Source organism: Eschrichtius robustus, chromosome 12, assembly GCF_028021215.1.
Source record: "Eschrichtius robustus isolate mEscRob2 chromosome 12, mEscRob2.pri, whole genome shotgun sequence".
Classification (NCBI taxonomy): Eukaryota; Metazoa; Chordata; class Mammalia; order Artiodactyla; family Eschrichtiidae; genus Eschrichtius; species Eschrichtius robustus.
The window spans coordinates 81,261,732-81,288,153 of record NC_090835.1 but is presented as its reverse complement, the minus strand read 5'-3'; the positions used below and the strand labels follow the sequence as shown (position 1 = coordinate 81,288,153).

Genomic DNA, 26,422 nt, shown 5'->3' with positions numbered 1-26,422 from the left:
AGAAATGCACAACCTGCCGAGACTGAACCGGGAAGAAATAGAAAATATGAACAGACCAGTCACAAGCACTGAAATTGAAACTGTGATTAAAAATCTTCCAACAAACAAAAGCCCAGGACCAGATGGCTTCACAGGCGAATTCTATCAAACATTTAGAGAAGAGCTAACACCTATCCTTCTCAAACTCTTCCAAAATATTGCTGAGGGAGGAACACTCCCCAACTCATTCTACGAGGCCACCATCACCCAGATACCAAAACCAGACAAAGATGTCACAAAGAAAGAAAACTACAGGCCAATATCACTGATGAACATAGATACTCAACAAAATACTAGCAAACAGAATCCAACAGCACATTAAAAGGATCATACACCATGATCAAGTGGGGTTTATCCCAGGAATGCAAGGATTCTTCAATATACGCAAATCAATCAACGTGATACACCATATTAACAAATTGAAGGAGAAAAACCATATGATCATCTCAATAGATGCAGAGAAAGCTTTTGACAAAATTCAACACCCATTTATGATAAAAGCCCTGCAGAAAGTAGGCATAGAGGGAACTTTCCTCAACATAATAAAGGCCATATATGACAAACCCACAGCCAACATTGTCCTCAATGGTGAAAAACTGAAACCATTTCCACTAAGATCAGGAACAAGACAAGGTTGCCCACTCTCACCACTATTATTCAACATAGTTTTGGAAGTGTTAGCCACAGCAATCAGAGAAGACAAAGAAATAAAAAGAATCCAAATCGGAAAAGAAGAAGTAAAGTTGTCACTGTTGGCAGATGACATGATACTACACATAGAGAATCCTAAAGATGCTACCAGAAAACTACTAGAGCTAATCAATGAATTTGGTAAAGTAGCAGGATACAAAATTAATGCACAGAAATCTCTTGCATTTCTATACACTAATGACGAAAAATCTGAAAGTGAAATTAAGAAAACACTCCCGTTTACCATTGCAACAAAAAGAATAAAATATCTAGGAATAAACCTACCTAAGGAGACAAAACACCTGTATGCAGAAAATTATAAGACACTGATGAAAGAAATTAAGGATGATACAAATAGATGGAGAGATATACCATGTTCTTGGATTGGAAGAATCAACATTGTGAAAATGACTCTACTACCTAAAGCAATCTACAGATTCAATGCAATCCCTATCAAACTACCACTGGCATTTTTCACAGAACTAGAACAAAAAATTTCACAATTTGTATGGAAACACAAAAGACCCCGTATAGCCAAAGCAATCTTGAGAACGAAAAATGGAGCTGGAGGAATCAGGCTCCCTGACTTCAGACTGTATTACAAAGCTACAGTAATCAAGACAGTTTGGTACTGGCACAAAAACAGAAATATAGATCAATGGAACAGGATAGAAAGCCCAGAGATAAACCCACGCACATATGGTCACCTTATCTTTGATAAAGGAGGCAAGCATATACAGTGGAGAAGAGACAGCCTCTTCAATAAGTGGTGCTGGGAAAATTGGACAGATACATGTAAAAGTATGAAATTAGAACACTCCCTGACACCATACACAAAAATAAACTCAAAATGGATTAAAGACCTAAGTGTAAGGGCAGACACTATCAAACTCTTAGAGGAAAACATAGGCAGAACACTCTATGACATAAATCACAGCAAGATTCTTTTTGACCCAGCTCCTAGAGAAATGGAAATAAAAACACAAACAAACAAATGGGACCTAATGAAACTTAAAAGCTTTTGCACAGCAAAGAAAACCATAAACAAGACGAAAAGACAACCCTCAGAATGGGAGAAAATATTTGCAAATGAAGCAACTGACAAAGGATTAATCTCCAAGATTTACAAGCAGCTCATGCAGCTCAATAACAAAAAAACAAACAACCCAATCCAAAAATGGGCAGAAGACCTAAATAGACATTTCTCCAAAGATATACAGATGGCCAACAGACACATGAAAGAATGCTCAACATCATTAATCATTAGAGAAATGCAAATCAAAACTACAATGAGATATCATCTCACACCGGTCAGAATGGCCATCATCAAAAAATCTAGAAACCATAAATGCTGGAGAGGGTGTGGAGGAAAGGGAACACTCTTGCACTGTTGGTGGGAATGTAAATTGATACAGCCACTATGGAGAACAGTATGGAGGTTCCTTAAAAAACTAAAAATAGAACTACCATACGACCCAGCAATCCCACTACTGGGCATATACCCTGAGAAAACCATAGTTCAAAAAGAGTCATGTACCAAAATGTTCATTGCAGCTCTATTTACAATAGTCAGGACATGGAAGCAACCTAAGTGTCCATCATCGGATGAATGGATAAAGAAGATGTGGTACATATATACAATGGAATATTACTCAGCCATAAAAAGAAATGAAATGGAGGTATTTGTAATGAGGTGGATGGAGTTAGAGTCTGTCATACAGAGTGAAGTAAGTCAGAAAGAGAAAAACAAATACAGTATTCTAACACATATATATGGAATCTAAGGGGGAAAAAAAAGGCCATGAAGAACCTAGTGGCAAGACGGGAATAAGGACACAGACCTACTAGAGAATAGACTTAAGGATATGGGGAGGGGGAGCGGTGAGATGTGACAGGGTGAGAGAGTGTCATGGACATATATACAGTACCAAATGTAAAATAGCTAGTGGGAAGCAGCCGCATAGCACAGGGAGATCAGCTCGGTGCTTTGTGACCACCTAGAGGGGTGTGATGGGGAGAGTGGGACGGAGGGAGATGCAAGAGGGAAGAGATATGGGAACATATGTATATGTATAACTGATTCACTTTGTTATAAAGCAGAAACTAACACACCATTGTAAAGCAATTATACTTCAATAAAGATGTTTAAAAAAAAAATCCTATGTAGACGGAAATTTGAGAAGCTATACTCAGAGACACGTAATTCTTCCAGAATATTTGAAAACGCACAATATGGTACAGAGGAAAACTACAGAGGTGAAATAAAACAAATAGAATTATGTCTTGCACATTTTAATTACTATCATCTGTCAAATGAAATGAAGGAAGTATCCCAAGGATGTTCTCTATTCCGGTCCCATTTACTTAGCTCTTCTTGTCTTTTACATTCCAGGCTTATGAAGGCTGAATCTCATGTTTAAAGCGAAAATAAGTCTTATTCTAAAGTTATAGGGTCTTATTTTTGGTGAAACTCTGTCTAGACAAATGTCCTCAATATTTCCAGGAGGGAAAATTCTCCAACCATTGCTTCCAAATTTCTTATTATTTTTTAAGTATTGTTAGTGCCTTTATGCTTAAGAGTGAGACTGTTGTCTCAGTTTTCCTCTTAGCTGACAACTGGCAGATTTTATTTTTGTTAATCACCACTGTCCATCGTTCATAACCCTGATAACTTTGGATATCATACAAAAAAGATATAGTTATACAGAAAGAGTAGTTAAGGTGTTCTTATGAATTCCAAGGATGATGTAATTAAGATAACTTGAAGAGGCAGTTGAGCAACAAAAGTCTAGACTGGGTGCGGGGGACATTTAAAAAAATATTTTTTTTCTGTTTTAGTCTTTATCTCAATCATGATTTAGGATATTATTTAGCAAAATATCTTCTCAAGTTAGATTGTTATAAACACCATGTGAGTGATACAAATAAATTTCTATGGAAGGGTAAGGAAAGAGAGTTACTTTGTGACATTATTCAGAAAAGGATTTAGTGATGAGGTCTTTGGTCAAGTTTACTTATACAGGGCCCACTTTTTTTTGCCACAATGTCATTGCTAAAGCCTACCACAGTGCTTGATATATAGTAGGAGCTAAATAAAGGTTTATTTTTTGAATCAATCAATAAATAAATAGATAGATGCATGGATAGAGGGAGAGAGACAAACCAAAGAAATAGTCTTCAGAAATTCAGGGATCAAGATGGTAGAGTAAGAGGATGGGGAAATTACCTCCCCCATGAACACAACAAAAATACATTTACATGTGGAACAATCATCACTGAAAAATAACTGGAAACTGGCAGAAGGACTCTTGTATAACCAAGGCTGTAAGAACGATATACTTGGAATTGGGTGGGAAGGGAAGAGAAGTGATGAGTGCTCCTGGGAGGGGGCTCAGAGGAAAAGGGAGATTACACAGGTAGAGATTCACTCTGGGGAGTAAGCATTTCGAGCCACTTTTTGGGTGCCCCAGCCCAAATTTGGGTGCCCCAGCCCAAATTTGTCACCTAATTTAGTGTACTGTTGTTTTCAGAGAGTGTTTAGGGTTTCCTTGACCTGTCTGGGGAGTGATTAGGATACGGACACTTGACCCATGGTATCTTTCCCCACTGCCTATAATTCATCAATGGAATCTTGTATGTTTTTCACATCTCATATTACTTTATTCATCTCAACCCTCACTAACAGCAGACTGACAGGGCAAAGGTGAGAAAAGTTTAAATAACTTGAGAGTTATTTTGGAAAATACATCAGGCCCTTTGAAAGTGTCTCTGAATTTTTCACATTTGGTCTCTCCTGTTGTCTTTGGACTTCCCTAGAGACTCATTCTTAAATATTCTAAGCCTTGCCATTCTTTTATCTGTAATCACCTATTATAATACAGGGCCCTGTTAATGTGGTGGTGAGGTATGTGGGAGGGGAAGTATTCTATGAATCTATGATTTTCTCACCTGTAACATGAGAGGATCTGATTTGAATCTCTAAGCAGCTTCACATTCTTTACTAAACTATGGCACAGATTCTATGACTCTCTGATTCATTTTTCTGATGTTTTATAGAGTGAATGAATCAGGTTTCCTAGAGTAATATGTGGAGCCTTTTAGCAGTATTAGCATACCAGGATCTTGTTAGAAATGCAGTTGTCAGACTCCATTCTAGACCTACTAAATCAGGAATGCTGAGGTGGGGTCTTGCAATCTGTTTTTAATAAGCCCTCTCTGGAATTGTGATGTAGCTAAAGTTTAAGAACGATTATCCTAGAAACTGTCTTGACTCTGTGGTAGGAGATAATCAATTAATTATTCTGGGTTCTGTGTAATATTTCCAGCTCTTCCTCACATATCTGAAATAATAGTCTTGGGCAGTATGCAAACTGGATCAGATATCACCTCCAGTTCCATAAACAGAATTAAAATTATTGAACATAGAATTGTGAAGTCAGATAATTTACTATAAGAAATTCATGTCATACTTAAAACCTATTGTGTAATTTCCCATACTCATTAGTGACTCCAGAATGATCATGTTAATTTAAGTAATTACACATTATTTGAATTGAAATAAATCATTCAACCCCCCCACCCCTAGTTCTCATTGATTTCGCCTGTAAACAGAAAAGATATCAATGGAAAATTATAGCTGTAAAATCCTATGATTCAGGCATCCAATAACTTAATACTGCCAATAATTTAAATATAATCGTTGTTCTCTATTATCCTTATTCTAAGAGCATTAGAATATTTAGTATTACATGTAACATATAATAGAGGATTTGTATTACTGTAACATTTTCATCCTGATGTTTTAGCAATCTAAACACATATCCCTTTGAAGTTCCCTAAAGATTGCATTTTCATGAGAGTCTATTTAAGGTAACACAAGTAGGTTTTACTTTTATGAAAAAAATTTAATAATAATTTTTGTGGCCCTGTTCTTTGAACATAGCACTATTCAACCAAGCGTACAAATGTTCTTGCTATTGATAAGCCTCAGTAGTTAAAACCACTTCCCAGGAGAATCTATAAATAAAAGGTTTCTCTGTTTCCTTATTTGAAAACACCTGACTTAAAAAAGAAGATCTGTTGGCACTTTTTTTTTCCCCAGGAAACTCTCTACCATGAAGATTCATCTCTTTTTCTTTATTCTACTCTTTTGGGTCACAATTTTACCAGGTAACACGGAAATGTTAATGGGCATACTTGTGCTAATGAATTTGAGGAGGCATCAGTTTTTCCTTGTTAAAAGTATGGTAATAACATAGAGATTAAAAGGTTTTTATGTTAAATGCAACGTGCTACTCTGGATTGAACCCTGGAACAGAAAAATAAAAAAAAGACAATAGTGGGAAAACTGGTGAAATATGAATAAAGTCTGTAGTTTAGTTAACAGTATTATAGCAATATTAATTTTTAATTTTTGACAAATGTACCATGGGTAAATGAGATGTTACCATAAGGGGAAGTTGGTCTCTATTATCTTTGCAACTCTGCCATAAATCTAAAATGATTTCAAAATAAAAAGTGTAAAACACCTGAAAGATCAATTCATTAGTCTCATCACCTTCATCTGGTAACAATTAGTTAGAATTGATTCTTGATGGAAAAAAGTATTCTTTAAGCATAACCAACTGGTAAGTGGTAGATGGTTCGGTATAAGAGAGAGACCTATTTACCTTTTCCTTCTTTTTAACCTATGCCAATATACTACTTCCAGTCTAGGAAGACTTTCTTCATATTCTGTCCTTGGTACTATAGGTAAATCATGTCCCTTGTTGGCCTTTCTTAAGATCACATGAATGTTGAGTGTAATAACTTGTACATGAGCTGTATTTTTCATGAGATTTTTCCCCCTCAAGGATTATCTCTTCACATAAGGTATGTAACAAGATTCTCTTCTCCTGAACTAATGTGTAAGTATGAATTGTACAGAAATAAAATAATAAGTTTTGGAAGTGGAGAACTCGAGTTTACTCCCTTCTCCTTAAAGAGTTTAGTTTAAAGTGAAAGGCTGATCTCAAGTCTGCCCAATTTATAACATTGGCACTGAAATTAGGTTCAGCTCACTAACTCTAGGAAAATACTCCTTTGTAGAACCTGGCTGACATTTTTAGGACAAATGAAAATCATAATAGAGGCCTAGGAGAATGAATTAACTTACTCTTTCACTGTGAATATTATAAAGTCTATCATGACAACCTAAAAATTTTCACATAATAAACGGATAAATTATCATTAAAAGGTTGCAAATGGAGAAACTTCTATATAGGGGCCAAACATCAATGAAGTAACAAAGTAATACAGTTAATTGTTAATTTAACTAAGAAAATAACTTCCTCTACCTCCGTTCAAAAATTGTTAGAAAAGGATCTCTGTATTTTTTTCCAGACCTAGAAAGGGCCAAAAGGAAATTCTACACAGATTCATATTGCTTTTAACATTATGATAAATCTTTTAAAATTTCTTTTCATTTTAACAATAGCTAAAATTAATAGATTACTATGCCAAGGGTTTTTATGTTTGATTAGCTTATTTTTTCCTTATAACAGCTACATCAAGTGCCCTTAATAATGACGAATGTTATTCACACATTGATCAACAAATTTTAAAATGATGTGTTCTGTAGAATTAGAAATTATAAGCTACTTGGGGGAATACAGTGACACAGATTACAACATCAGTGGTATTAACTTTTTGTATATTTTTTCTTATATTTTCAAAGTGAGGCCATTGTTCTTGTTAATCACACATGTACCAAACTTTTAGAGAATTCCTACCATTAGTGATAAAAATATATATGTAAAAGTACAGAAATATTCAACATACATATTTTCTTCACAAAATTAGTAAAGGTGTATGTGAAATATGGACACTTTGAGACAATAATAAAGCAATAAGAATGCTGTCTTTCACCTCATAATTCACCAACATATGGCGGTTGAACTAAACTGGATAAAATTGAATCTCATATATGACTCTTAGAGTTCCTCAGTTGTTTTTTGTATCTCACCTTCAGATGGTAAAAGTTCTTACTCAAAATTGAGGTACAAAAACTCATTTTCCACTCAGACAGTTACAGTTGAAAAAGTGTTTAGACAAAAGTCCTTACATTTTCTATGCATGGAAATTTCCACTGAAGTCATTTAGCTTTCTTCTTCATTTTCTAGAAGTTATAAAGGCACCAAATGTCTACAAATGAAGCATTGTTTCACTCAAACCTATTGTTTTATTCTGTCAAATTCAAAACTCTGTTATTGCTAACAATCACTTTTCAAGTCTGCCATGTACTTTGGATGTAGGATGGTATAGTTTTGTACTGAAAGGGTAATCATGATTTTTTCCCATTTCCAAGAAGGTTAACGATAGTCTACCACAGGGGTCCCCCAACCCCCAGGCCACAGAACACCACACATCGAAGGTTCATCTGCTGCTCCCCATCGCTTCCCATCGCTCACATCACCACTGAACTATCCTCCCACCCCCATCTCCCCCCACCTCACCCCCCCCCACCCCGGTCCTTGGAAAAATTGTCTTCCACGAAACCATTCCCTGGTGCCAAAAAGGTTGGGGACTGCTCTTCTACAGAATAAAATAGCAAGTCAGTGAAATCAAAAACAAATTATGGGTTGAAGAGATATTTTAAGAGATGCCATGCCCATTTTTAGCTTATATATTAGAGTTTTATGTATAGTTTAAATAAATTCCTTAACATGTGAAAATGTTATAGATGCCGTATGAATGATGCTATGAAGTGCTTTGTGAGAGCAATGGAGAGGTGACTTTCTTGAAAATGATCAACAGAGATTTCAGAGAGAAGATAGTATTTGAGCAGTGTATCTGAGGACAGAGAAAATATATGTTTGGCTTATCACAGCATTGCTAGAACAGTGGTTTTCAGTGAGGGGCAACTTTGCCCCCATGGAGACATTAGGCAGTGTCTGGAGACCTTTTAGGTTGTCACAACTGGTACTACTGGCATCTAATGGGTAGAGGCCAGGGATGCTGCTAAATTCCCTTCACTGAATAGGATCGCATCTCATAGCAAAGAACTGTCCAAAAAGTCCATAGTACCTAGGATGAGAAACCCTGCCCTTGGGACTGTCAGAGTTTGACAAGAAGTGGACTTAATAGTTGAATGAGTGGATGGATGCTTGCAAAGATGAGTATTAGAGATCCAAAGACACAAGCTTCAGGAATACTCATATTTAGAGGTCAGAATGAGGAGAAAGAAGACAATAATTTCACTTTTAGAAAAGTGAAATAAGACAAGGAAAAAGAAAGGGGTGAGGTCAGTTTAGGGTGAAATATTGGACAATAGTGTTGAATGTGACAGAACTCTTGTCAAAATGAGTATAATTCAGGTTTCTATCACTGGCAAATCATTTATGGGCTTGATAATAGTAACTCCTCAGAAACTGTAGAATAAATAATGATATTAAGAAGTTAGCATTTAAACTGTGCTGAGTAACTATTTTTTTGGCTGTAAATTGTGTCATATTCTGCATTGCTTCACTTATAGTGAGAAAACAGCTAATTTTAATAGAAGAGTTAGGTTTTATACCAGCTATTTATATCAACAGTATGGATAAAGTAGTTCCGAGTCTAGGGATCCACTAATAAGTATCACTACTCACCACCAACTGGTTGAAATGTAGACAGAATATCTAGGCAGAAAGGCCTGTCCTTTAAAGGATCTATTGGATACCAAACCTTAATGGCAGAAACTAGTGGCAAGATTTATTTGATTTCATACCGTGAATATATAAAAACTATTTGAGTCTGACCTTTGGCCAGCTATCCACAAAACTTAGAATTCTCCTACACCAGTTCTCCTTATTCTCATCATATTGTAAGGTGAATACTTATCAAAAGTGATGTTTATGTTTTAAAAGACTCCAAAATAAAGGGCTTCTGAAAGTACATACATCAGTGCATAAGGTGAAATATGAAATTAAAATAGATTGGTTTAGAATGGATCTTTTATTTTCATTTTTTAAAAAATTTTTATTGGAGTATAGTTGCTTTACAATGTTGTGTTAGTTTCTACTGTACAGCAAAGTGAATTAGCTATACGTATACGTATATCCCCTCTTTTTTGGATTTCCTTCCCATTTAGGTCACCATAGAGCACTGAGTAGAGTTCCCTGTGCTATACAGTAGGTTCTCATTAGTTATCTATTTTATACATAGTATCAATAGTGTAGATATGTCAATCCCAGTCTCCCAATTCATCCCACCACCCCCCTTCCCCCTTGGTATCCATACGTTTGTTCTCTACATCTGCATCTCTATTTCTGCTTTGTAAATAAGATCATCTATACCAATTTTTTCAGATTCCACATATATGCGTTGATATACGATATTTGTTTTTCTCTTTCTGACTTACTTCACTCTGTATGACAGTCTCTAGGTCCATCCACGTCTCTACAAATGACCCAATTTCATTCCTTTTTATGGCTGAGTAATATTCCATTGTATATATGTACAACATCTTCTTTATCCATTCCTCTGTCGATGGGCATTTAGGTTGTTTCCATGCCCTGGCTATTGTAAATAGTGCTGCAATGAACATTGGGGTGCATGTGTCTTTTTGAATTATGGTTTTCTCAGGGTATATGACCAGTAGTGGGATTGCTGGGTCACATGGTAGTTCTATTTTTAGTTTTTTAAGGAACCTCCATACTGTTCTCCATAGTGGCTGTATCAATTTACATTCCCACCAACAGTGCAAGAATGGATCTTATAGTCCAATATCTCCCAATTCCCCGAGTATCCCCAAATGTCCTAAATAATCAGCTTCTAGTGACAGTCAACCTCCAAACTACAAGATGAAACACGGAACTTGGAGCACTGGTAATTTCAGAAATCATCTAATGGGCAAAAATGAACCCATCTTATAGTAGTTCTCCTTTTTTTTTTTTAAATCAGTGCTGACATCAAACATATCTCTAAGTTAGTTCATTTCTTTGGGGGGAAGTAAATCTCAAGATATACAAGGGAGTTGTAGGAATTCAGACAAATTGTCTAACATTGCCACTCCTGACATTAAAGAAAAGTAAAATCAAGCTGCAGTAGAAATCTCTTGAAGGAGAACTCATAAAGCACAACATTCAGCCTAAATAATGTGTGTGAGAGCAGGAGATAAATTATGTGGACTTTTATTGTTGTCTTGGAACTATCCTTCTGTTGCTATCCAGTCATTTGTAAAAAAGCAAGCTGACACACCTAAATGAAGTCCAAGACACTCTCTAATTTCCAGGATTTACCTTGCATCAACAAAGGACAGAACATTCACTTAAACTTCCTCAGTAAGAGTTTCACAGTCATAAATTAGAAGGGGGCTTTTTCTTTTGCCCTACTCTATACTCTTTTGCTTATTGGATTTTCTCCTTTTAAAATATGAGTGTGTCATAGCTATATTGCTAATTTCAGTCATTGTTTCCTTCTTACAGCCAGAAAAAGATATCCTCACTACGGTAGCTTGGATTTGAGGAGAGAGTGCAGAAGGGGTAATGGTCGATGTAAACCTGAGTGCCATAACACTGAAGTTAGGATTGCTTACTGCATAAGACCTGGAACTCATTGCTGCTTGCAGAAGTAAAGATGACAGAAGAAAAGAAAGAGACACATGCTCCGAGAAGAAAGGACCAGTGTTACTAAGTCTCCCTTCACATCCTTCAACACATCCTTCCAGGCCTGCGTATCACAGTCATACATAAAGAATTAAATAAAATTTAATAGTGAACCATTCAGAAGTGGTTCTATGTCACACACATTATCTGGTGCCTTTACATTGCATTTTCTCTTGATCTCTAGGTACCAGAAATAAGCACGATTTATTTTATGGAAGTTCTTCAAGAACTGTTCACATTTCTGTGGGCCCTGTGCTAGTTGACATCAGCAATGTTGGGAGAAACCATAGATCAGAGGTATTGACCCATCTTATTTCTGAGATACAAGCCTCCAATCGAGATGTGCTGTTATATTATTATTAAACACTGCTTGTAGATTATCCCATGAAAAAAATATAAATCCACTGAATGTGTGAGGCAAGACATTGAGAGTGCAGCTCCTTCTCTTGAGTGAGACAGAGCTGGAATGAGAGAACCACAGAGTGTAAGAACAGAAGAGCAGGGGAAAACCACAATCAGCTCCATTTTCTAGCCATATTGTTTATGTAGCGGAGAAAAATCTGCATCAGGAAATTGAAGAGGGAGTGAAAAGGGAAGAAAATAATTTCATAAAGGAGAAGAGACAACATGTAATTAAATATTTTGACCAAGGAAGTCAGAAGCTATGACTAATAGCTGAACTCAGCTCCTCCGTCCTGAGAGGTGACCCTGTCTAAGGAGATACACAGAGTAGACGGAAGGAGGGGGATCTTCCCCCTTCAGCTCCACTTTGCCCCACTTCTTCTCACTGCCTTCTCTGAAGATCTACAGTAGTTTTCCCCCACAATCCTCTCAACAATACAACCGTATCATACATTTTCTACTCAAAAAATGCAAATTCTGCTTCTTTTATGAGTTTAGACATGCAGTTTAGTAATTTGTATCAATTCAGAATGCTTTAGAAAAAAAATCATCAATACCACAACAGAGTAATAAAACAGAAATTTCCCTTCCTCCCAAAATAAAATTAAATAATCCTTTGGTCATTTAAGTAAAGAAAAAGGACATCTATTGAGTGGATACCTGTGGGCCAGACTCGGACTCAGAAGGATACAAGTATTTCCAGGCCCCAGCTGCTCTCTTGATATTTGTATTATGGTGTCTTATCCCATATTCTAAACGCAAATATGAGATCTAAGAGTCTATGTTCATACTAAGCATTATCTCTTACAGTGAAGTGCATGGGGAAATAATTTTCCCCTATTTAGATCAAGTTTCTAGATATATTTCTACCACGAGGAACTGTTTAATTTTTAGTTTTATTTTAATAAACATGAGTTCCCGTTATGAAACAATTATTTGCTAGGCATACATTGGAGGCTTACATGCATTGTATTTCACATTTTAATAACTTAAAATAGACTTTGTCCAATGTGTTGCTTTGCAGTGTAAATATCTTCAAAAGTATTTTTACAATATTCATTTAAAAAGAGTTTCTCAGCCTTAGCATTAATGATATTTTAGTCCAACAATTCTTTATTGTGGTAGCTGTCCTGTGCATTGTATCTTTAGCAACAAGACGTTTCTCCACATCCCTAGCCTTTACCCACCAGATGTTGATAGCACTCTTTCCCCTAATTGTGACAACCAAAAATATCTACCTACGTTGCTAAATATGCCCTTTAGGGGGCAAAATCACTCCTGGTTTAGAGCCACTGGTTTATAATTAAGCACTCTTTCTCACAGAAATTTAAAAATAAAAATGGAAAAAAAAATCAGCAATGTTTTCAGATAATCAATACATTTTCTGTGCTTTATGAGAACAAATATCTATTTGAATTATTCAAATGTTATTATAAATGAGCTAGAGATGATGATATATTGGTGGTCCCAGAAAAAGATTAGCCTAACTTTTGAACAATAAATATATCAGCCACATTGAGAAGGAGATTAGTAAAATAAATGCTCCAGAGGAAAGTTTGATTATTATTGATATTTGTCCTATCTGACCAGATACTGAGCCAGAATTACATCAAAACTGGTAAAGTAAAATTGAGAAGCCTAATATACTAGCAGTATGGAGCAAGTAAGAACTGAATGTTTTAGTGATCACCCAGAAGTGGTAGATGGGTAGAGGTTTCTTGGAAGACACTCGAGATTCTTCTGCATGTGAACTAGTCTGTACTGGTAGACCCCCCATCCTTCAGTGCTTGACAGAGAAAATCAAAACCATCTAAACTTTTGATCTGGTCTCTCCTTGTGTAGTCCAGTGTATATTCAAGCTACCAGCTTCTGCCTTCAGCACAAGGGACAAATGTGACAGTCTTGAAGAATGCAAACCCATGAACATCAAGTATGAAATTAATATTCATCCCTGCGGAAATCTTTTAGTTCTTTGTGATATCAACTGAAAATTCTAAAAGCCCCTTTAATGAAGTTCTGCAACCAGCTTTCTTAAAAAGAAAGAGGTGTCACTGATTATTCATATTGCCCTCAGAATTTATTAACAAAAAAAGAAAAGAAAAGAAAAAAGGGGAAAAATTCTTATAAATGCAAAGATTTCTGGCAACTTTCTTGCTCATTCACTGTAATTTTCATTGCATTTATTGACCAAACAGTTAGATAATCTTATTAAACTAGTTTGCTCTAAAAAGCTGAAAGTTTTGCATTTTCTCCTTCTTTGGCCCAGAATCTGAATTTTGATGACATTATGTATTGCCCTTTACTTTTAGTTTTCTGTAAGTTTTGATTGGCAGAGACCTTGATGAAATAGACACCACAAGGTATAACATATTTTTGTTGTTATTTAGTAGCTCAATATACACCTGAATCAATTAAACGCATTATGTTGAAACCATCAAATTCCAGAACAGGACTAGGAAGAGAAGAATTAACATCCAGCATGATATCATGCATTCAAAGCCAATCTATTTCAGAATTTATTTCACCTCAATGTCCTTGGGCGAGAACAAAATCTAATTCCAATTAATAATTTATTTATTCAGACAACATTTGATTAAGGGCTTGCTTCTTCCCAGGTATGATGTCGTGGGTTTTAGATCTGAAGATTAAAAAATTACACCTTCTGTCTTAAGGCACTGTTATTAACTGATTACAAACTGAGTTTTAAGTACTATTCAACTGGTAGAGTTAAAAAATGAATAAAACATGGGATCCGATCCCAAGATCAACGTCAATTCATAATACTGACAATATGTGAGTTAGATTTTGCATTCCTCACCCCCTCATTTATTTACCAATTCAATAAATACTCATCGAGAACCTACTGTGTGTCAGCCATAATGTAATAAGATTGGGACACATCAATAAACAGCACAAACAATAATCCCTATATTTCTGGAGCCATATTTTAGAGGTAGAGACAAATACAAACAGTAAACATAATAAATAAGCAAATAAATAAGCAAATTTCTCTGTTGATAAATCAAACAGAGCTAAGGAACCCCAAAACACTGTTGGGCTGTAATAATTTAAAATAGGATTTTTCAGGGGTCCCTTATTGAGAAAGTGACTTTTGAGCAAAATAATGAGAAAGGCAAATAATTGCTCCTGGGAACATACTTGAGATTTGTGAGGAATGCTGGTGAAGCAAGGGTAGCTGGAAAAGAGTGACTTAGGAGGAGAGTCATGGGTAAGCTGGTCAGAAGGGAAATGTATATACAGATTACCCAGAGCCTTTAGGAACTAGAAAGGATCTTGCCTTCTATTCTGAGAGAAATCCAGTGAGTTTCAGCCAGAGGAAAAACATGATTTGAATTTTGTTTTAAAAAAACATCCCTGAAGTGCTTTCACGCTTAGGTGGTATTGAAATAATATGGGTAATACATGATGGTAGCAGGGTGGTAACAATAAAAACAGTGAGGAATGGTAGGATTATGGATATGTAAAGTAGAGTTAGTCAGATTTATATATATATTTTTAACATCTTTTTTGAAGTATAATTGCTTTACAATGTTGTGTTAGTTTCTGCTTTATAACAAAATGAATTAGCTATACGTATACATATATCCCCATATCCCCTCCCTCTTGCGTCTCCTTCCCACCCTCCCTATGTGGGCACCCCTCTAGGTGGTCACAAAGCACCGAGCTGATCTCCCTGTGCTATGCGGCTGCTTCCCACTAGCTATCTGTTTTACATTTGGTAGTGTGTATATGTCAATGCCACTCTCTCACTTCATCACAGAGGGGGAAGTTAGTCAGATTTTATGAGATTTTTTTCCTTTAAGCTATTTTCTAATCTGCCTTATTCTATTCTTCACCAAACCTTCTTAAAAAGTAGCCTAGACTCATAGTCTCCGCTCTATCAAATATTATACTCTTCTCCCCAATACATTTATCCATTTCAATTAACTGAAAATCTTCCTGCTAATATTATAAAAGTTTTCCAAAAAGCAAACCCAAAGACTTATTTTAATTCTTCATCTTGCTGGAATTCTGCACATGGCTAGAGTTGGTCACTATTTTGACAATTATTAACTGACTTCTCCATTTTGATAGTCTCTTGAATGCCATGGCCTCTAGTGTTTTGTCCCTGAATCTCCTTTCTTCTTGTTTGATACGCTTTCCCAAGATAATCTTGTTTACTACAATGACTTCTTCTATCAACAAGCATTTTTCTCAATATATTTCCCAAACCACAAAGCTATATTTATTACTACTTATGGAACTTATGTATTCGGCCAGCTTCCAAATTTTTTAATCCTGATATGTCAAAAATAAAGCTTCTTACAAAGCGTAAAGTCTTTCCTCTTCCTATTAGTCTCTGTTTCATTAACTGCTATTATCAACTACACAGTATTAAAATCTAAAACACTTGATATCATTGCTGCTCTGCTTCCCAGCAGTACTTTTCTCCCAAATCCAAAAGTTACCAAGTTGGGCTGCTTCGAATTCATAGATTTCTCCTAACTTCACTTTCTCCTCTTTATTTTAAATCCCATTAACTCAATTATATTTCTCATTATTTTGTATTTAGAATGTTCTAAAAACTGTCTAACTAGCTTCTCTGCTACAAAACTCCACTCCCTTAAAGAGAAAATGGTGTTTTAAATCTCTCTAGTTTTATTGGGATTGACATGTATAAAGTGATGTGTATTAAATTGATGACTGATTAAAAAAAAAAATCTCTCTAGTTTCACCTCTCCATTCATGACAACATTCAATTCCTCAGTTTTGCAGGTCTTTTGCCACCTGTACCCAGTTTGACTCTGTATTTTATGAAGTCTGTGTCCACATCACTTTAGTTATGCTAAAGTGATACCATTCTGCATGTATCATAAATTCTTTCAAAACACCATATCTATGTTTAGGAGATATGCCTATATCTAATCTATATCTGTATCTATCTATCTATCTATCTATCTATCAGTTGGTCCTATGGGTGAAATGGGAATGGTTATCCCTATCTCATAAGGTTATTATAGTATTAAATCAGATGGTGAATATATTAATAACTTGCTTAGTAAAGAACCTGACATCTAAAGAACACTTAGTGAAGCATAGCTGTTAATAACGGTTATGGTAGTAGTATCTATAGTAGTATTAGTAAAAAATAGACCTTTCTAGGAGGAGCTCTTTATTTTATGCTGTGAAGATATTTTATTTATATCTCAGAATTGCCTTTACAAGTGCTATTGTATTTTTTTCATTTCTATGTCATCATCTCCCAACTAAAGACACTGGCTCTCTTCTGTGGGTGGGAGCCTAATTATTTTATTTATTTTTTTCATCTGCATCCAGCACAGTATCAAGTACAACATAGTTGCTTACTAAATGTGTGTTGTGTGAATCAGGAGAGAAGGTATTCTCTTCATTTAATAGTGAAAATGAAGAAAAACCGGTGAGTTAATAAAGGGTTTTTCTTTAACTTGCCACAAACCTATAAATCATTCATACTGACTATAAAAACTTACTTTACTAATTTGGGGGCTACAAACTAGTTCCATTTGTGTTATCTTATTCAATTGTCCCACAACCCTCTGAAGTACACAGTTATTATTAAACACATTTTACAGTTGAAGAAACTAGCATAGGAGTTAAGTCATTTGCTCAGTTGATACAGGAAATAACTGATGGAGAGTGTAATAAAGTCCAGAGAGGTTTTCAGTATATAACACCAGTTAGATTTCTTTCTATGGTGACATATTTGTTCACTCAGCCGTTTTATCAGTTATTTACACATTTATTGAGTATGTTGTTTCAAGCACTTTGTTACACGCTGAAATAAATCAGTAAACAAGGCAGACAGCCTGCTTGATGGAAGGCAGCTTGCACTATAGCAGGGCATAAGCACTAATAACAGTGTTTCATCTGGGGTCAGTTTTAAGGGTGAATGCAAAAGGGAAGTAAAAACAATTGGTATGAGAATAACCTGATTTTGAAACCTTATTCATTTTTTAATACTATAAAAGGAGTTTACGTGTTTCATCTCATTATAACTTTTCAAATTTCACGAAACCCTCAATTTCATAAGGAAATTGAAATCCAGTGGACTAAATCATTTGTCCAATATGTCACAGCTGGTAAGTAGGGTACACAGGATTGAAACATAGTACTGTCTGGTTCTGAAAGATCATACCCTTTCAAAATACAATATTGTCCAAACTTCCAAACAACCTATGGCCTTGTTTCTACCTTGATTTACACCTGGACCCAGTGAGAATAGACATCCTCCAAACCCACCTCTTCTTACTTTCAACTCTTCCTTTCTACTTGCCCAGAGTATCATGAGGTAGGCAGAGCAGTCATCTCCTCGGAGATGGGGAGATACATGCCAGACATTTCTCCTGGGAGGATGAAGAACCCCCCACAGAACTTGGGAAAACTGACATTTAATAAACTCTATGGGAACCACTGAGCTTTGAACCGTCAGTTTTCTAAGAGCTGTCCATACGCATGGGCAAGCAGGACTTGTCACGTTGCTGTCCACCATATACTGCCACCATAATTGTAGCTCTTCACTCTTGCCCAGACTCCCAGAAATCTTTCCAGAACATATACTCCTTATGGGGCCTCCAAACTAGTGTTTATATTTTTCTTATCATGAAAATTTATCATCAACTTCATTTCTCCAGTTATGTTTAAAAAGTGCAGACATATTAGAAGATGAAAGAGATGCTATGTGTCCTTCCTCCAAACAGTTACTTATTTTTGTTTATATGTGGTATATATCAGCTAGTTTCAATCACCTCACATGAATGTTTATGTGCTCATGGGTGACATTTGTATAGCACTGAACAGTTTATAACACATCACATAACCAATTTTCACAACAATGCTATGAGGATGTGTTATTCTCACTCACAGTTTTCACATGACATAGCTGTGATTCTAAACAGATATCTTATTTGCAAATAACTAAGAAGTGTGATAGAACCAGTTTTTCAATGCACCCTCTTTGTTTCCAGATCATATAGTTCTATACATTTCTTTATTATTTAAAACGTTTCTACTCTTTGAAAAAATGAGAAAGTAAAAGCAACATTAGAATATTTTAATGTTACTCATGATCTCTATAAATCCACATTTCTCTTTTCTGAATTTAACATATCTTAACATAGATTTGATGGGTTGACAAGATGTTATGGTCTCAGGCATGTTGATTAGCTTAAAAAGTACTACCCTGGCAAAAGACTTTTAAAAAAGCAAAATGCAATCATACAGCACACCCTTTCCTCCTTTAAATTATATTAAATATGGCTCTGAAATAACTTTAGATTTCACCAAGATTCATCAATGGCCAGAGATTGCCTCATCATGAATTATCTTCCCATTCCCAAAGAAGATACATATATTCACATGTCAAAACCTTCCTGACAATCTCTTGCACTTTAAGCTTAACTTCTTTCTCTTTTCTACTGACTTTATTAACAATAGAGTTAGTATATTTGAAGTCTTCTCTATGTTCTCTACTTTTGAAGTTACTGGCCAGTTCTCACCCTAATGCTTGGAGAATCCTAGGTACTCAAACACCTGCCACGTGGAATGAAATGAAACACCATTCTGAATTTCAGTTAGATTCTAGGCAGACAATTAGGTTCTATGAGTTGACATTATATAACTTTAATCTAAATTCAATTCAATTAATTCTCCAAATTTTAACGAAATTATTCTGCAGTATTTTTCCTGACACACACACATATGCAAAATTTAATATTCAAAATATATGTATGGTAGCTATATTTATTATAGTCTGTAGGGCAGATGGGTGGAATGACTTATCCAAGATAAATAAATATTATGATAAAATTTAGGGGAAAGAAATAAGCCTGACTTCAAAGTGCCTTCTATTCTAAAGCATTGGTTGCAGTACAATTGAATCTTTAAGAAAAATAAAAGCTTAGCTTCTGTGTACTATAATTTAGTGCAGCGGTCCCCAACAATTTTGGTACCAGGGACCAGTTTCGTGGAAGACAACTTTTCCACAGACGGGGTAGGGGGCTGGTGGGGGGACTGTTCAGGCAGTAATGGGAGCGATGGGGGTCCGCAGATGAGGCTTCGCTCCCTCGCCCACCGCTCACCTCCTGCTGTGCGGCCCAGGTCTTTACCGCCTCGGACCAGGGCTTGGGGATCCCTGATTTAGCGTATGGACAGGAAACTGTGACTTTGGAATCTCAGAACATCTTTCTTTGCATTGTCCTAGATGACTCACGGCAAACTAGAAGTTAACAGGGGGCTCCATTTTCTACTAAATACTTAATATACAACAAAACTGTGTTTCTATGTGCATATCTAAGGTAGCTTACTTTTTAATAAATTATTCTATGAATAAGTATTTTCATGCCTACTGCGTTCCAATTATCAGGGATATACTGGGTAGGAGATAACAAAGAATCAGAAGAAACCATAACTATCACATAAGGGTTTATATTTTGGCTGCAAGAATAAACAAATGTTTAAAAAAATACATATAATTAAGTACTAAATTATGTTATGTAGACTGTTGAAAGGAACATATCCATTTGCTTTAGTATAATGAAAAAAATTTCAATTAAGAGTAAGATCTGGAATGGAGAAGAAAGTAGTGAACAAATGATACTGTGAGGAGGAAATAAGAATCAGTTTAAAAAATTGAGAAAACATGAAATGAAAAAATAAAGCAAGAAAAAAAGATAGGGGAGTAAAAGCCCCTAGAAGCCACCTGAAATTTAATACTGATGTGAGCTGTAATATAAGGATGTACACTTTTTGTGCAAGTGAAATGTTTGTATCTTGGTCACCTTTTGAAACAACTGATAAATTGTCCTGTAAAACAACCTGACATCCCAGACACTCCATCTCCTACACACATGATCTCATGACTAGAACAGGTTGTTTTTTCCCTTTAGTAAAAAAATTAGATTGCTGACTTTAGATGTCTTTCTTGATTGCAGCCAGAAGTGAACTTGAACCAAAGTATAGATTTGAGAGATGCCAAGAAGTGAAAGGAATATGTAAAACATTTTGTGATGACGTTGAATATGATTACGGATACTGCATTAAATGGGGAATTCAGTGCTGCATATAAACTCTGGAAACCAGAAGTACAATTGAACATCAAAGTCTTTAAAAGAGATACATCTTATTGACTCAAGAGTAGGTAAAAAGAAAATGCTTTCAGTGTTTAATGGAAATGTATACTTTTAAATCTTAAATATCACTGTTTACATAAATAAAAATAATTTACAGTCTCTAATCTGTCTATTCTTTGCACACTTTCTTTGTATTTCGGATGGATGAACACATTAAAAGAGTGGCTTTTGCATTTTCAGAAGTTGTCCTATTGGGGACCAGGAATGAGGAGATGGCATTTAGTTTAACAAGAGATTATTAATGTCACATACACCTGTGTGCTTAAAATTGTTTAGGCTACTCTATCTGAAATATTTAAGTTATATGGTTTACATGGATGTCGATACATCTTATGATTCCATTTAATCAAGGCAAGTAATGAATTTCTGGACTAGCCACTTCAAAGGAGAACATATTAGCCATCAAGCAGAACACAGAACCCACAGCAGGACCCTGCAGGGAACAAGAGAGACCTGTAGGTTGCAAGTCTGAAAGTAGAATGTGGCTCAGAGACAAATTGTTCAACAACTTTCACCCACATAGTTTTTACTATGTTTCCACAGATAACTATGGAAGCTGGGGAGTTAGTTTAAAAACAAGGGGAATAAAGTTTTCTGAATGAAAACCGGAGGTTCAGAGATCAAAAACTCAAATCCACTACCCAGGAATCATTAACAAAATTAACATCCTTGAAAACTGCTAAGCCTTGGATGACAGCATGCAGGTTTTCTTTAAATTTTTTGAGGTATGTTGGTGAAGTTCTTCAGCTATAGTCCTGTTTAATAAGCCACAGATTCAATGATCTTCTAAGGTTTAGAATTAAACTATGAACAACACAGATAAGCTATAAATACAGATAGGTCCCTCGTCACAAACTCTAGTGAGCACCTATATAATGTCATTATTTCTTGCTTTAAGAAACCTCACCAGCAACAGGACTTTGTTATTTGTAATGTTTTCCTTCTTTTTAGCACATCTTTCTTCAATAGAAGTAACATATTTTTTGGATCTTGTTCTTGAAACCTATTGAAGTGCATTCTTGAAGTTCTGTTCGGATTACTACATATGATCCAAGTAAATATAGAGCTAGTCAAATGGTGCTGATAAAGAATCCAGGATTAATTCAATAGGACATAGCTAAACATGTAACTAAGCACATAAACTCTGACAGGGTGAGCACCTGCTTAGCTGATGTGCTCTAGGGCATCAATACTCAAAGTGTGCTCTACAGAACAAGAGCATTTATACCACAGGACAGCTTGTGAGCAATGGAGCATCTCTGCCCTGCCCCATCACTACTGAGCCAGAATCTGAATTTTAACAAGAACCCAGGGGATTCACATGCAAATTAGAGCTCAAGAAACACTGTTTTAGCAACACATCAGAGCTGTATCCAGCTACTAATCAATCTCTATCTTCCTGCTTCCCTCCCCTTTCCCTCCTTTCTTCCCCCTCTTTCCCCTCTAAAGCATTTATCCTCATCTCTCAGCTACCCTGAACTTTCCCCTGTGGGAGTTTCTGCTTTTGTCTGTGTGTTAGACATTTTGGGGGGATGTGAATGTCCCCTATAGTACACATGTATTGTGAGATAAAAGGAAGCCCCCTGCCATAAACTCCCACATGGCTCAGTGTGTCATAGTATTGGATTGTTCCTTTAAAAAGTACAAAATCTAATCCAAGGCCAACAGGAAGCGGGGAGGAGAGGACAGGTACATATCAATGATCAATGTTCTGACAATGGTCTGATTGTCAAGGACAGGCTCCCCTTATTTGTGGTTGGACCTGAGAGGTAGGAGTTTCTGCAGATTCAAAGGGAGGAGAACTGAATGAAATGATAGGGAGAGTCAAAAACAAGGGACACTTTCTCTAAGCTGCCATCTTTTCCCTCATAGACCACTGCAGTAATCTCCAAAATCACCTCCCTCCCTGACTCTGTTCATACTCCCTTCCAAACAGAGTGGGAGCTAGAGTGAATTCCTAAACACTTAGCCACCTTCCATCAAACATGTAATAAGATCCACCACTTCCCCATGACCTGAAAAGCCCAGTAGAGATGGAGCCCCTGCTGCTCCCTGACCTCCGCCCCCGACTTGTCCATTTCTCAGTAAGTGTCAGTCTCTCACCTGCTCTTTTCTCCTTACACACATTATGCTCTCTGGAATATTTAACTTTGGCCCTCTGCATGAGACACCCTTTGTTGGCCACCTCTTTCTCAGGATGGTGGAAGTCATCTTTGGACCATTTAATACAATGTCTTTCTTGGTAACCACTCTCTTTCCTAACACTCTATGGAATTTTATGAAGAGCAATTCATATCTGAAAATTAAACTCCAAGCGTGGCTGTCACCATGCTCTTCTTGCCTCCTGCTCAGTCCTAGAGTCTTGAGTGGCACCAACGCATAGCGAGAACTCAGTAATTTTTTAAGTTATTAATGAGTACTTTCCTTGTTAGATTCACGCATTGTCTCATTTAATATGCAGTACAACTCAATACGTTTTTATATTAAAAGCACCATTTTATAGATAAGGAAATTGAACCTCCAAAAGATCACTTAGTAAAAGCAAGCCTAACATTTAACTCCAGGGCTTTCTAATGTCAAAGAATTGGCTCTTTCTATATCCTAAAATCAGTCAGCCTGATCAAGGGGTCCCAGATGGAGGTAATCTGTCAAGGGTATGAATGCTCAGAAGTAGGAAACTGCATTAAATGAACTTTGGAAATACTTTATAAATCTTGTTTCTTCATTTCCGAGAGTCTGCAGACAACTTTCAAAGGGATAGAAGCATGCACTTGACAGTTATCTACATTCTTTAGTTTGGTTTCAGTTCCTAAAATAAATTCTTACTTATCTTCAATTAGAAGCTGTTTTCTCAGATGTATTATGATTTTTGTTAATTTTTTTTAACAAAATAGGGGCTTTTCAGTAAGGTCTTTGCATAGTGGAGAAGTGGGGAAAAATTGGGCTTCACCTGTGACATCCCTGAGGGATATATTTCTATAAGAACTATGGGAAATATAAATATTCTCAGATTTTATTATTTAATTTTTTTAGTTGTTTTATTCCTACTCTTTTTTTCTTTCCATCTCTAAGTACACTCTGTGTGTCTACATATACACATACATATTTGCACACAAATATATATATATTTGTAAAATATTTTTTCCTCCACAGGTGGTCTCCTAACTCATGGTGCATGTGAAATATCAAAGGATGAAATTCCCAGTAGAGCACTGGCTTATGAATCCCAGAGCACAGTAAAATGTAGAGAACAGGGAAAAAAGCATTGGCTGGGTCAGATTAAGTACTCATCTTGCAACATTCAATCTTCACATCATCTATTTAAGGTGACTAATTTTATTACCACCACCCCTAGGAAAGCTGAGACCGGAATGGAAACACTCTTTGCCCAAGGCTCACACAGTCAGAAAGTAGTAAAGTGGCATTCAAACTCATTCAGTCTGTCCACACTATTCCATACACTGCCTTAATAGAGGGCTTGAGTATACACATCCTGGGTACTGATGCTCTCCTGGGCTTGGTGGGGAGAAAAATGTGCTTCATCCACATTTCGGGCATCACTTCATCAGAGCAAAAGAAGTGATGAGACTCATCATATGAATGGAAGAAATGGTGTAGATGAGTTCACGCCTGACAAAAACAGAGCGTATGACTAAATCAGTTGTATCAGACCTGGATAAGCGTCCGGAAGATTTAGGGGTATTTATTTAAAAGTGCAATTTTCTGAACCATACCCATGAATCACAGAATGAGACAATTCATGGGTGGTTCCCAGGAGAGTGTATTTTTTAAATCATCCCATTTGATTCTAAAAGTTATGAAGTTCAGAGAACCATTGATTCACATAATCCTTCTGCTATTTCTGAATAGGAATTCACCTTTTTCTTTTAGAGTCAGCCATCTATCATTTACCAAAGCTTAAACAGCTTTAGTGCTGTGTTATAAACAGAGAGAAATTAGAGGAGCTCATTATTGCCTTTCAGAAATTTGTTCATTCACAAATTCATTGATTCTAGTGTAGTGGATAAGAACATGGGTTCAAGAATCAGACTGCTTTTGGTTAGGACTCGGTGCTTTCTCTGCAGAGGGCCTGGGTTCAAACCCTGGTCAGGGAACTAAGATCCCACCAGCCATGCAGCAGGGCCAAAAAAAACAAAAAGAATCAGACCGCTTTGGGGTGTAATGTCAGCAATGGTAATTACTAGTACAGTGACTTTGAACAGGTTATTAAATGAATGCCTCTAATCCTCATTTACCTCTGTGTGAAATGATGACAGTAAAACATGGCATAATGTTTGACAGTAGTATCTACTTCATAAGCTTGCTGTTATGTTTAATTGAAATATTAAATATAACGTGTTCAGGTAGTAACCAATATTTAGTAAATATTCAATAAGTACTCACTACTACTTACTGGCCATATAGTAAGAACCAATCCTTTGGCTAAATATAAAAAATAAAAATAGGAAGTGGAGTTGTAAGGAATATTTATATGTACAATCTATATACTTTTCAGAACATTTCTCTCACCGTTATCCTTGATACAAACCATATTTAGAATGGTAAGTCATAATTATCTGTTTAAGGTTAAGAAAACAGAGCATTAGTTCCCCTTAGTCATCTTCCATAACCAAGAAAAGGGAGAGAAATGGGTAACAACTCTTTATGAATTGGTCTCTGATCCCTTAAGATTAGGATTCTGACATTCACTCTCTCAGAAGTGTCATTTTCTAAAATTTTCTGGGTAGATAAACGATAGATACTACAATTGCTACTATAACTTTATTTCAATCCCCATTCAGTAGGTCTATATTAAATACCTTTTCTGTCCTAGGCTCCACTGTAAAATTGTCAAGATCGCTACCTCATGGAGTTTACATTCTAATGAGATGTGGCAGTTAATAATAATAATAGTGGTAACAATTATATCAAACTGTGTGAATAAATAATTAAAAAAAAAAAAAGCTGACAAGGGATCCAGCTAATTTCAGATAAAGACAAACAAAGAACACCGAAAATAAATTTCAATGAAGCGAGGCTCACTATAATCATTAGAGTAGGTACCAAAAAAGCCTTTAAAATCTCCTCTGATAAGATGACATATGAGTAGCAGAGACCAAATTAAAAAAAAAAAAAAATCAATTGTGATTCTGGGTAAAAAGAGTGAGGAGACTACAACTTGAAAGAATGCTTGATAATGAGGCCTAAATATCACATATCTCACACACACACACACACACACACACACACACACACAGAGTCAAAATCCTTCTGAAGCAAAGAGAAGATTGCAGTTGGGTGAGGGTTAAAGTAATGCATTCAGTGAAGAAATGAGTCTTCATTTGAGTAAAATTTGGACTGACACACAGAAATGGATCATATGCAAAATATGTATGAATGATTAATGACTACTGTGAATTTATAATCCATAACTTAAAATTCACTTAGACATAAGAAGAGGAGGCACATAAAAACATGTAACACAATGGATAATCAATA

General features: G+C 36.0%; 2 protein-coding genes across 2 annotated transcripts; both read left to right on the top strand.

Moving 5' to 3' along the window:
- The first annotated feature begins 5,843 nt into the window (after positions 1-5,843).
- LOC137774230 (beta-defensin 110-like) lies at positions 5,844-11,323 on the top strand. The gene is made up of 2 exons (XM_068559448.1): positions 5,844-5,898; positions 11,175-11,323. The coding sequence occupies exons 1-2, from the start codon at positions 5,844-5,846 to the stop codon at positions 11,321-11,323; spliced, it is 204 nt and encodes a 67-aa protein (XP_068415549.1).
- Positions 11,324-20,706: 9,383 nt separating this feature from the next.
- On the top strand, positions 20,707-20,859 carry LOC137774076 (beta-defensin 110-like). Its single transcript, XM_068559200.1, has one exon. It carries the CDS (start codon positions 20,707-20,709, stop codon positions 20,857-20,859), a length of 153 nt encoding a protein of 50 aa, XP_068415301.1.
- Positions 20,860-26,422: the final 5,563 nt, after the last annotated feature.

Excerpts from the sequence above, each read along its gene's own strand:
- LOC137774076 (XM_068559200.1), top strand. The coding sequence starts at position 20,707 with ATGTCTTTCTTGATTGCAGCCAGAAGTGAACTTGAACCAAAGTATAGA.
- LOC137774230 (XM_068559448.1), top strand. The coding sequence starts at position 5,844 with ATGAAGATTCATCTCTTTTTCTTTATTCTACTCTTTTGGGTCACAATT. Across the intron at positions 5,899-11,174 it reads TTGGGTCACAATTTTACCAG|CCAGAAAAAGATATCCTCAC; the intron begins GTAACACGGAAA and ends TCCTTCTTACAG.